Source organism: Anticarsia gemmatalis, chromosome 1 (genome assembly GCF_050436995.1).
Source record: "Anticarsia gemmatalis isolate Benzon Research Colony breed Stoneville strain chromosome 1, ilAntGemm2 primary, whole genome shotgun sequence".
NCBI lineage: Eukaryota > Metazoa > Arthropoda > Insecta > Lepidoptera > Erebidae > Anticarsia > Anticarsia gemmatalis.
In genome coordinates this window covers 998,437-1,011,317 of record NC_134745.1, presented here as the reverse complement: position 1 = coordinate 1,011,317, position 12,881 = coordinate 998,437, and the positions used below count along the sequence as shown (strand labels likewise).

Here is a 12,881-nt window from a genome sequence, read left to right as displayed (position 1 = left end):
CTCGCTTTAGCAGAGGGTGAAGGCCCTAGAACGTTCTAGACGTTTTAATGTATATATTTTGCCGCAGCGGAGGCGCTGCGTTTCATTCAAACGTGAATGTGCTGCTGTGAAGTGTAAAGTAGTGTAGTGTGTGAATATTCAAGAATTTCGTTAATTTCTACAAATTGGACTATATTTTAAGCTTGTTTTGACTAGGTAAGTGTGCCTTAATATTTGTACTTCATTTCTGTGTATTTAGTTTGTTTCTTGCTGTCTATAATTATTGGAAAACTTAATTTTTATGTGGTGCGGATGATCGCTCTACATCACCAAAAATGGTGTCAGACGCAAAGGCTAACGGGAATTATTTTTTTTGTTCTAGGATAAGTCATCAATATGGGAAAAGACTACTATAAAATATTAGGAATAGCTAAAGGCGCGTCTGATGACGACATAAAGAAAGCGTACCGCAAGCTGGCGTTGAAGTACCACCCGGACAAAAATAAGGCGCCTGGAGCTGAGGAGAGGTTCAAAGAAGTAGCTGAAGCGTACGAAGTGTTGTCAGATAAGAAGAAGCGTGAGATCTACGATGCGCACGGCGAGGAGGGACTCAAGGGAGGAATGGGATCTCACAATGGTCCAGGTGGCGGCCAGTCGTTCTCGTACACATTCCATGGTGACCCGAGGGCGACGTTCGCTCAGTTCTTCGGCTCGGCAAGCCCATTCCAGGCGTTCTTCGACCTGAATGGCGGAGGTGGAGGTCCGAACATGTTCTTCGACCGCGACATGGACGTCGATATGGATCCGTTTGCTAACATGGGCATGGGTACAGCAAGGCCAGGAGGACCCGGAGGTGCGTTCCGCAGCCACAGTTTCAATTTCCACGGATCCCCCAGCCGGAAAGAAAAAACTCAGGACCCGCCCATCGAGCACGATCTGTACGTGTCACTGGAGGACATCGCCCGCGGTTGCGTCAAGAAAATGAAGATTTCACGCCGTGTGTTACAACCTGACGGCACATCGAAGAAAGAAGACAAAGTGCTGACAATTCATGTGAAGCCTGGCTGGAAGGCTGGCACGAAGATCACATTCCAAAAGGAGGGTGATCAAGGACGCAACAAGATTCCCGCGGACATCGTGTTCATCATCAGAGACAAGCCTCACTCGCTTTTCAAGAGGGAAGGCAGTGACATCAGATACACAGCCAAGGTCTCACTAAAACAGGTAAGCATCTGTTTGAAGTTACTGTTTATGTTTACATTTAATTGTTGATATTTGAAGCAACTATTAATTAAATGTGACACAAGTCTTGTTCTAGAATACTCTAAGAAGTTCTAGATCTGCTGTGTTCTTAACCTTCATAGATATCATACTTAGTTCATTGTCCTCATTTACACACATATTACTACCTAAATAAATTATTAAATGAACAGTGGTGTTTGTTAGTAATAATATTTAGTCACTTTCACTATGAAATTGTTTTAACCATACATTGTGGTTGTAACCTTTGAGTTGACTCTGTTGCCCTCTTGAGATGAGTCATGTTGACATGATAACTAACCATGTGTTTTCTTTGTTGCAGGCACTTTGTGGCACTATTATTGAAGTACCAACAATGTCAGGAGAGAAGCTGACTGTCAACCTCCAAGCTGAGGTGGTGAAACCACACACAGTGAAGAGGTTCCCAGGCTATGGGCTACCATTACCCAAGGAGCCCACCAGGAAAGGAGACTTACTTGTTGCATTCGACATCAAGTTCCCTGACCGTTTGAATACAAATGTGAAAGAAATTCTCATGGACACTCTACCCAACTAAATTAACAGACTGGATATCTCATTAGTACAGATTTAAGTGTATAATAGAGCTGGTTCTGACAGGACTTGTCTGATCTCAAGTGTAGGTGTGTGATGGAGCCATACTGATTAGGCCTTTGGTATGACTCTGTCAAACTCCTGTGATGCTAGCATTATATTCAATTAGCATCTAAGTCATTTATGTTAGTTATGTTTAAATTGCCAAGACTCAAATATGTTAAAAGCTTGTTTTGGTAGTGTGAGTTGTAGAAGTTCCCAGTAAGATCTGTCAGTACCATCTAGTTTATATGCTCAAAACTAGTGATGGGACATTCCTACTAGTGTAGGAACTCACTCATTTATGTTGCCTAATTACGTTACTGACTGTAATACCGGTGTGTATGGCTAGCCAAATTTAGTTTGATTGGGTAGACTCCATGCGTTTTAGTACGGAGCACTACGAGAGACTGATGTGTTTGTATTTAATTCTGATTTAAGTTGTAAATATTTTGTATTGTAAATATGCCAGGACAGTTATTGTAAGTTTTAAGTTTCGGTGGAAACTTGGAATTGGCAATTTCGATTTGAGTGTTCTTGAAATCTAGTTTGTGATTAGTGAATAGCGAACTATGTTTCGGAACAGTGAAAGTTCAAGTGTTGTATTAGTTGTGTAGTGACATGAAAGTGACAATTTAACTTATCACTTATAATTGCTGTTAAAAATGACTAATAAACAAAATACTATAAACATAAGTTTTTGTTTCATTGAACTGGTGTGAATAGTAGTCGAGAACGTTACGTAATCAGATAAATGTCAAGTTTATGACGGCCCACGTGCGGCATGCTTACAAAACGATCATCACGTGTAGCCGCAGAACTTACGAGACTCATTCTAATACATAACGTCGAATACATTAGACGTGGATTAGCTAAGAAGCTTGTCTATCAGTCATTCATCTGTTCCAAGAATTACTGCCTTCTGTTCTTTCGTACGACTGGAGGGGGATTCCCTGTTTACTGATACACACCTAAATTATTTACACCTATACCTAATTGAAACATCTTTATCTATATTGAGATAAAATGATAAGATAATGACTCGAAATTCCCGAGTATCTTGACGTCACAAGAGGAAGAGCCTGGCTATTTCCTCGTCAAATCTGTCTGGCATTAGCCACGCGTATGTAACAATGCACAACAATAGAAGTGTTTGCCAAAATAGTGAACACTCTATAAGGAAAGTCACGACTATTCATTGTACGAGCACAAAAGACAGCGCACGTAACGACTATTTGTGATTGTGCAGTAGTGGACCAGTTTTCGGCCGTCTTGGCCAGGCGGCATAGTGATCTCATCTCATTTAGCCCCAAAAACCATTTTAGGTTCAATTCAGTAAGATATTTTTAGTGCTATAATAATCGATGAGAAGGTCGTGTAAGTGGAACGCTGAGCAGGACTTTAGTTGTGTTAACAGCTGTTTGTAATCTTTGGACATGGCCACCTTGACGGCGAGTTGAGCTATGAAAATAGCGAGATAGTTTTATTTTAAATAAATCTTAATTTCCCCAGTAATATTATAAATAGGATGAGAATATTGAATAACAAAATTAGGTACCCTTCAGTTTGGAGATCAATTAAATTTCGGCAAACTATTCCTGCTTTGACCAATAATAAAATGAACCGGAAAATTGATAAAAGTTACGTAAATTAACCATCTGTTAGGTAATAATTTTGTGATAAATGTAATGAAGACGTTATTTAGGTTCTTTTTCAATAAATAAAATAATAAATTAGACAGCGAGTCCCTTTCGCGCCAATTTCCGCTACATCATCAGTACTTTTCATGTCCGCACGTTCATGCGGAGGCCGAGGCGATGTCTGACGTCACTGAGTAAAAATACGCGCGGCGCCCACCCCGCCCCCGCACCCACTGGAGAAATGCACACAACGTGATTACAGTTGATTTTATGCGATTTACATATTAAATACATTAACTTACTGCCGGAAGACAGGCCTATAAGATTCTGCACGTTGACGCGTAAGGGATTTGTAAACAATTACGTTAATAAGCGGTAAAACGTTATTAAAGGTGGTTAAGTCTGCGCCAATTTTTAATGTCATCGGAAGCTATGATAAAATACCCACTCACATCCCGAAACAACAAATCTCTACGAATGACAACAAAACTTAGTAATTATCTATTTACGAGCGTCAGCAAGTGGTCCAGATATCTGTTTTGCTGTCTTATTATGCCCAAAATACCAATTACCTAGGATGACGATATTGAACTTTAAACATAGACTATGTAGAGCACTGTGGACATTGATGTGTGGTTATTTGATGATACATTTTTAATGCTAAACAGACACACCCACGAGGGACATAACCAGGATGTTAGTCCACATTTTACAAGTTATAATCAAGGACTGGACAGGAAAATACGATAGAATAGATGATTCAACCAGTGAATCGACTATTAGCGTTATGTACTTTTAACTTTAACCCCAATTAAAGATAAAAATGCACAGTTATTTGTCCCGCAGTTGCATAAATACCTAACTTTTTTTATAATTTTTCGTCTTGTAACATTGTCATTTTCTATTCTTAGTTCAAAATCAAACAAAGAACAATAAAATAATGCCTTGATATTGATCATCCTAAAGGAACTGCGTGTTTAGTTTTAATGGCTTGCAGTCGATTGTATAATGAAGCAGGCTGGTTGGACGTTACATAAGTACATGCTACACATGTACACAACAACAAGGCGTTATGTACGAATACATGTGCATTTCAAATGTATAATCCCGTGCATTTGTGCAAGGAAAACGTGATACGGCAAGTAGATTTCACATGCCACGTATCACGTTACATAGAGATCTTATATTTCCAATTTAAGTGGCTCTGTATCGATTTATTTGATACTCGTTATTCAATAAATTAAAAGAAAGTGCCGAAATAACGTGGGAGTCGTTCGAGTGAATTAAACTTTTACTTTGACATTTCATTCCGCCTTTTTTTAGGGGTATTGCGCTCTGTTATACCATTATTACTCAAAGATTGGTTCTTATGTAGTTTTACAGTTACAGTTTATAATAAAGCAAAGAAATACGTTCGTCATCTTCAAAACAAAACATTTGGCATACAAATAACGAAATGCAGTTGTAGACTTCCTCGAACAATATTTAACGGAAAACTGGACGTCTGAAAATGACAATGCCAAGAAAATCCAAAAATACATTGAGGTCATCACGTCATCTATTTGTTTATTTTGGGTAAAGATTTGAATTTATGAAGTTTGACATGGTTTGCGAACACCTGACGGACGAAGAAGGTTAACGATCGACAACTAACACAAATACGTGCGAAGATAAACGATAAAACACATAAAGGGTTAATGGCACTCAAGCATTTTACTCATTAACCGCAAAATGCAACAAACTTAAAAATATAAATTGTTTCTTTATTTACCTATGCATACCTTTTGATACATAAAAAATATAATAAACTTGGCATACAGCCAACACCTTAGCGACAATCTTCCTTGCTAGACAGATGTTGTAAAAAATTAACATTGACTGACTTCAACCTTCAATTTAGCAGTTTTTAGACCTTGTGCTATTTTATAGGCACATAAATACATCATCAAAAATGTAATACCTACATAAATCTAAGTGCTAATTGATGAACACGTTAGTCAGTTACGGTACAAACGCAAACTTTTAAGTTTTCAGTTATAGTCCGTTGCCCTGTCTGGCGTCTAGTCCACTACAAAATCCAGCATATAGAACCGGAAGTTTACATTCGACATTTAAATTTCGAGGTCAAACCAATGTTTATTTTCTATTCTACCATTGAATTTAAAAATACACGGCTCGTGTAAGATTCTTGTAAAGTTTTTGAATTAATAACTGATAAGTAGTAATTAGGTGAATAGCTATCTATTATGCAGGTGTGAGAGGTATTTATTACCAGATTCTCCGCATACACTACCCACACGTGTTTGCCGATCAATACTCTGAACTCTGAACAGCAGACAATTCACGAGAAATATTTCGTTAACCGTAATATGCGGGGTTTAGTCATCATTGACGACTTACAAATAGTTAAAAATGTTTAATGATTCAAGGAAGTTATGATTCCAATAATAACTGCTGAATAGTGAAATTGTCTCGTCTAACTCCATTTCTTATTATGGGAGTGGTAGACGGGTCGATCGCGTGACCTTTAACTGTTTGACGTCATCACACCATTACAATGGTTTTGTTTTAAATCTTTGCATGAAAGGCGAAAAGCCGTTTACCTTTGTCTCATTCCATAAAGTAAACACCTTTCTTTTTAAAAGAGCGAACTAATGAATGACACTCTAAAAAGTTCGAATTGTTTTGAATTAATCTTTTTAAAGATTGTATAGTAGAATACGCAAAAGAATTTAGTTGTGTGCCAATTTTATTTTCTGACTTAAATTGCCTCATAAATATTTGATCTAGATTTTTTAGCTTATTGTAGAAATGTAGCAAGATGTTTATTTACTAGAGTTCATAGAACTTGCTAGTTTTATAGGAAGTAATTATGATTGTTGTTACTTATGATGTGACGTATAAATGAATAGAGTAAAAGTTCTAGAATGAACTTGTTGAATATTTATGAGTCATTTGATGAAGCGATAAATATTCATAATATATTGTTGGAAACAATATTAACTTATACATGTTTATATAAACATGACTTTTAATTGTATTTAAATTAATGTATTAGATAACTAGTTGCAACAATTTATACATTTAGTTAACTCTAAAGTAACAGTAGACTAATTACAAAACTCGGTTTTATAAATAAACCTAAGTTTAAATAGCGTAGAACATAGGCAGGTATTTTGTACCTGTTTCCAAAACCTATTAACTTATATTCTATGTGACACTATAAATTTAGGTATAGGTACCTGAATTATTTAATAACAGTTAAGTGCTTAGCATACAAATTAACGAGTTATAAACATGAAATGAGCATAAAACTTTGAGATTGGCATAGATGTACCAAGAACTACACTCAATAAAGGCACAGGCATCATTTCAAAGTGCCTTTGTCTATTCTCACTTGACAGATTAATGTAACACCGTTTTACATAAATAAAAATTACAATTTCCTTCACATAACATACAAATCTTTATACTAAAATACGCAACGCAAAGCATTTCAGAAGAATAAAACAATATGGAACGATCGAGACTGCCATTCTAAACCGTATGGAACCATCGAGATGGTGACTGTCTATCCGTTTGCCGTTATCAAAACGTGAGCTCCATAAATGTATTTAACATGTAGGTATGTTTTTTTCGAATATACAAGAGATAAAATTGGAGTAAGTATATAATATTTTAATTTATAGGATTGTAACGGTATACGCTCGTGGCAGTCAAGACGCGAGATTACTCGAAGACAGTCGAAGTCGCTCGAAGTTACCCGAACCGGTTCGACTCTGAGCCGAGCATTCTAGACGGTTGGGTTGCCAGTTTGTTGTTTCAGTTACCACCGGACACCGTTAATGAAAGCTGCTGGTTGTTTAACTTGGAAGTTTAAATGTTATGAAGACGGACATTGGTGGTGTTGTATGGTTTTCGTGTGCCTTCTAAACTGAGGCAGGTATTTTGTTTCCTTATGGAGAAATTCTGCAGAAACTATTTCTACTTGTCCATCAGACTTAATCCGAAACTTCTTCATTTTCGAAAGTAAAACTTCGAGAAAATTATTTTTTTATGACTGTTTGACATAATGACTGTGATTCATCCTTTACTTTAGATATCTTCAGGAAAACTCCATAACAATCTTAATAATATTAACACAAATAACTAGTTAATTAATACAGCAGGATCTACTCTATAGAAACAGAGATTTCCCCGTAATTAAGTAAACGTCTAGAAGTGTCCACACAGATACCAATAAAACTTACACGTGCGCTGGAACGTCACGTGTCGACAAAACGTGACCGGCGGCCGACGCCACGCGAACCGTACTTTCGCGGCAACCTCCACGTAACCCGACCAAAATAAAAATAACATACGCTTCGAACGTAATCTTCCCAAACAATGTGTTCTATTTTTGTCCGGGTTATCTTGTAATTATCTAAAGTAGATACAACGCACGGGTGTGTTCCAAATATCGTTGTCCTTAGCCGTATCATCGCGTGACGTTATCAGAATAAATACAAAGAACCTATCGAAGTTATCAAAATTTCAGATATTTTTTATTTATTTTACTTCTGTCGCCAGCCACACACAATGACCGGTTATATTGCATGTTTACATTACATAGACAATTAGACACCTACAGCTTTTAATTGCCACCTACATACATTACTTATTTTGATAACGGTTTTTTTAATGCATTTGTAAGTTAAGTACCTACCTACCTACTTTTAAAACTAGATTACTATTTTACTAGCTCATTCTATAGGTAACTACTTAATGAAACAAAAATATTTACCTACATATTAACCAAAATGCATTATCCGTAGACTGTTTCCAAGCAATTTATAGTCCAAGGTAGGTAGGCAGGTTATTTATTATTATAACTTAGTATTTTTAATGCAATCATAATTTAAAAAACCTTAATAATATCGGTTGTACCTTAGGAAGACTGCCTTAGTAAGTCATTAAATATCGATAGTTTTATGCTTAGAAGCATTTAGCGCATTGGTTGTACGCATCGCTGACATTTGTGCCAAAACGCAACGCATCCTCCCGCCAAGTTTTTGACACTATAATTTACGCACGCAGACTAAATAATTAACTTAATGTTTATGCAGTTAAAGTTCACATTTGCTTAAAGTAAGTTTGTTATTCTAACTATCAGAATAACGCACGTGCTTCGAGATAACCGTCGAAACTTCTGGATCAACGATTTATTTGTTGACGTGCTGTGCAATAGGGCTGTCGAGTCGGCGGTTGTAGAATGCACTTGGCATTGTGAAAGGACGCGATAGGGTCGGAAACATAGGACTTTGTGAGGGGGCGAGTAATGAGGGGACCATACAAAGGGCTTTGAGTGAATACAAGAAAACGAGGTCTGATATGAACAAATCCTTTTTGCCTTTAAAAAAGTGCATGTTGGTATTACTTAGGTAGGGTTTGTCATTATCAAATGACAGTTAACAACATTTTATCAGGCTTTCACTTTCGATAGTTTCCTTGATTTATTACTTTTATTATAACCAAAAAGATAGTAAGAGACCCGGTGACGATAAAGTAACCCTAGATTTGCATTGTAAGGAGTCATTACTTTTTAAAACAATTTCAGATTTAATATTTTGATAAAATATGCAAATTAAATGTTACTTTTTCACGGTGTTTTTAACTTGTTTTGTTTAGATTCCACGTTATTATTTACTTACAGATAAGCGAGGAGGAAAATATATTGCAAATAGAAACGTTTAATGTAGGCAAATTGGTTGAAACCTGCATTTTATTTTATTACTACATTGTTATGTAATCGCACGCTTGTGTATCTACACGTGAGCGCGAGGTATTTTTCGTTTTCGTCAATCTAAATGTTATTGTTATATTCATTAAACCGTACATTGTAATTTGTGAATTAAATGAGAACCGAATTGTTTTGTTAATTTGTGTAAGTAAAGGCAAAAATAACTTTTTATAATGCTGTTTTTCGGATTCCTATAACTAGATTTTGTAGTTTTTTAACCTTGATTCCTTTCCACTCTTAGAGACTCAGGAAACTGATATAATAAGGTGAATAAAGGCCACTAGCGTGTCTAAAGATAGAGATTTCACAAACCATACCAGAATACCTATATTGAAAAAAGCATATTACGGGCTTAAATAACTTTTGGAGAATTGGAATAGGTTTTGGTGCAATTTCTGTAAGACACACCCATCGACGCATCACGTCGGAGCAGTATTTAATATCATGTACTCGTATCTATGTACCGGTTTACTCACACGCTGTATAATTCTCTACATAAATTAGATTCACTATCGTATTAATATTTTGCTAGATTATTCTTAATTATTACACAGATCTTATCGGTGACGTCTTGTAAAAAGTTCAGTACTCGTAACCGGTGGTCCTAAATGACAAGATGTATGAAAATTAAGGAAGCAAAGGAAGTTTGTAAGGATAGTACCAAGGTCCAAGTGGCGTTCTCTGGTCTATACCTACCCCTATGAGAAGACGGCGTGATTTTACGTATGTACGTATTCTTAAGGTAATCAGCAAGAGCAGATTATGTGTGTAAAACCTAGTAAATGGGAAAATTAAAGCCTAAATTATTGTATTCAAACCTGCAGATCATATCATTACGTATAGTCATATTATTTAGCTTTATCATTTAACCCATATTTGTTTTGCTGTTTATCATAAACGGAAATAATTTTAAATAAATAAATAAATAAATATGATTGGACAACTCACACACGGTCATTTGATTCCAAACTAAGCAGAGCTTGTACTATGGTAACCAAATAACTGATAAACATACTTATATACTTCTAAATACATACTTATATAGATACATTAACATCCAGGCTCAGAACAAATACTCGTGCTCATCACACAAAGATTTGTCCCGGGTGGGATTCGAACCCACCACACGCGGCGCTCCGGTTGTTGCGGCGAGGTGACCGCTTAAACCACTGCGCCAAACGTGCAGTTATAGTTATTTTATGTAGACTATATTTACACATACCCATTATAATTATAACAGTAACTCATTAGGGCCATTATTAACACTTTTTTATCCGTGCTATCGTTTTATTAAAATGAATCGTCAAACGTGTTGCTAAGAGCTAAACTTAACAACGGCTGAACCAATTCGACTAATTGTTTTTGAGAAATTGTTTTTAAGACATAGGAAAGGTTTTATTCTATTGAAAATTCATGAGCGAAGCTGTGCGGGTTAGCTAGTATTTTAATAAACGTATTACATTAAAATAGGTAGCCCTGTTTTTATAAGCGATTGTTTTTTGATACAAGACACGTGAATTTGGTGATAACAGAGTTTGTATACAAATTATTAATCGTCTAGAATCATCCTTGTACTGTATACTTACGTTTTTGAAACATGATTGATGGTTTAGCGGCGATGAAGGTTAATTTGCTAAAGGTTTATTATATCCATCGATCTCCATTCATCTGGCTGTGTGACGTAGGAAGGTACGCTGTTGTACTTATAACTTCATTCATCGATTGTAAAACTGAAAACCACAGAGACAGTTCAAACAATATAAGTACATTTTTTTATTTAGAGCTTAATATTGATTACGTGATTTATATAAATAAAAACAATACGTAATATACTTACTTAAAAAAACATTAAGTGTCATATGTAGCGGTATTATCAACACATTAAAATATTTTAGCGCCCACATTTACGAACATCCTTTTGACATTTCTAAACGTCAACAGTGGCCATTTTTATTTAGTCCGGGGGTGAACGGAACATCCCGTCCGTTCATACGCGGCTGGTGAGGTCGTTGACCTAAAAAAGTGCATTATTATTACAAATAATGATTCATTGATATTTGCAACTGATTTATATCTATAATTATTTAGAATTCCGCTGCTTTTGATAATATTACCTACCTACCTACTTATGATAAAACAAAGTTATCGAACCTTATCAGTGCTTATATTAATGAGGAAAGTGGCGATTTTTCTATTGCATTGCACCTGTAGTACGTGCAACATCTTTCTAGAGTATTTTACAGATAAAAAGTTTTTATACAATCTGTTTACAAATAACAATGATTATAAAAAGCTTTAAATAACACGTACGCAACTGTCTCGGCGTTAATATCGATTGTGTTCGTAAATACCTAGTCGGGAATCAAAACAAAATATTGGCGCCAATTCTTAACGACTTTATTATTAGAAGCTGTTGGTTATGTTTGCACTCATTTTAGATGTTAATAAAGAATATGTAGGTAGGTACCTACCTATTAAAAATACTCGTAATACTGAGACAATTTGATGATGAAGGATGTGAAGAAGCTGCGTCAGCGGCGATTATAAAAGCCATTCTTTTCTACCAAACTTGGTTTTTAAATGAGTCTGTACTGTAATCTTTTGTTCCAATTTATGAATAAATAAGTACGATTAGAAGGACCCATAATACATTGATACTTTGCGGGTCGTATTTCTGTTCAAAATGAGCCAAGTTCCGAGTTACGAATACGATCATATTACACAACATTGAACTGTTGACTCATTGAGGGTTAGTTACACTTTCGAACTAAATTCTGAATGAAAAATCTCGCTCAGGTTACTTTACCAAGCGACTCATCAATCTGGGGACTTTTTATCAAGAAGGTATGAATCATGTTCGCGCCAAGCTGTCTTTTACGAAACATTAAATAATTATCACATCGTATTTCCTGTGACAAATGAATACAACCTTTTTATAATGATTCAATAGGTGTTTTTAAAGGCTATTTGTAGTGATGAGTAAAATACATGCTTAGATGCTTACCAATAAATGAGGTCCTTAGTCCTTTTTTTTGTTTAAAATACTTAGAACTGATATTATAAGCGGAACGGATATTTCTTCTTAACAATATTTGGTTATAGAAATATCTGCTACCTCCTTTTCGAATAAGCAGCCATGATGTTTTGGCTACCCAAAAAAAATATGAATCATTTTTGTGGTCAAAGTAAATACCATTAAAAAGTTATCTTCAGTAACATCATCATAATCATTAACAAAGACTATAAAAAATCTTACAATTTCTAGAACAATCAAATGAAATAGCAAATGTCATCTAATATGGTATTCTACGGAATATTGCTATGTGTTTTTCATCAGGCGCTAGAGTCCTTGGCATTGCTTACTCGTGGTTCGAATAACAACGCTACACAGTGGGTGTTATAAATAAACATAATAGACATCAGATACGGTGTGGGCAGGATGACATAATAATGTCTAGTGCCACTGCCAATATTATGAGCTTCCTTTATCTGCTAATGATAAAGATAATTCATTGTTTTCTTTTGCTATGTGGTTGAGTTATTAGGACGTAATTTAATGACTACTTTTCTCCTTTAACTCCCTTGAAAGTTTTAACTGAGTGACTTTCTCACTTTTTATGGTATCCACCTAC

At 35.7% G+C, this 12,881-nt stretch overlaps 1 protein-coding gene and 1 long non-coding RNA gene across 2 annotated transcripts; one reads left to right on the top strand and one right to left on the bottom strand.

The window, feature by feature from the left end:
• Positions 1 to 38: 38 nt before the first annotated feature.
• Positions 39 to 2,526, top strand: LOC142986412 (dnaJ protein homolog 1). Its single transcript, XM_076134938.1, has 3 exons — positions 39 to 195; positions 362 to 1,203; positions 1,562 to 2,526. The coding sequence occupies exons 2-3, from the start codon at positions 376 to 378 to the stop codon at positions 1,793 to 1,795; spliced, it is 1,062 nt and encodes a 353-aa protein (XP_075991053.1). The 5' UTR covers positions 39 to 195; positions 362 to 375; the 3' UTR covers positions 1,796 to 2,526.
• Positions 2,527 to 10,768: 8,242 nt separating this feature from the next.
• Positions 10,769 to 12,389, bottom strand: LOC142972857 (uncharacterized). Its single transcript, XR_012959491.1, has 3 exons — positions 12,254 to 12,389; positions 11,087 to 11,263; positions 10,769 to 10,979 (listed from the first exon to the last, which is right to left on the bottom strand). It is a non-coding gene; the product is annotated as an uncharacterized LOC142972857 (long non-coding RNA).
• Between the last annotated feature and the right edge of the window lie 492 nt (positions 12,390 to 12,881).

What these genes read in the sequence shown, in the direction of transcription:
- LOC142986412 (XM_076134938.1), top strand. Translation starts at nt 376, where the DNA reads ATGGGAAAAGACTACTATAAAATATTAGGAATAGCTAAAGGCGCGTCT. An exon ending in CCAAGGTCTCACTAAAACAG is followed by an intron (nt 1,204 to 1,561) that starts GTAAGCATCTGT and finishes TCTTTGTTGCAG; the next exon opens with GCACTTTGTGGCACTATTAT.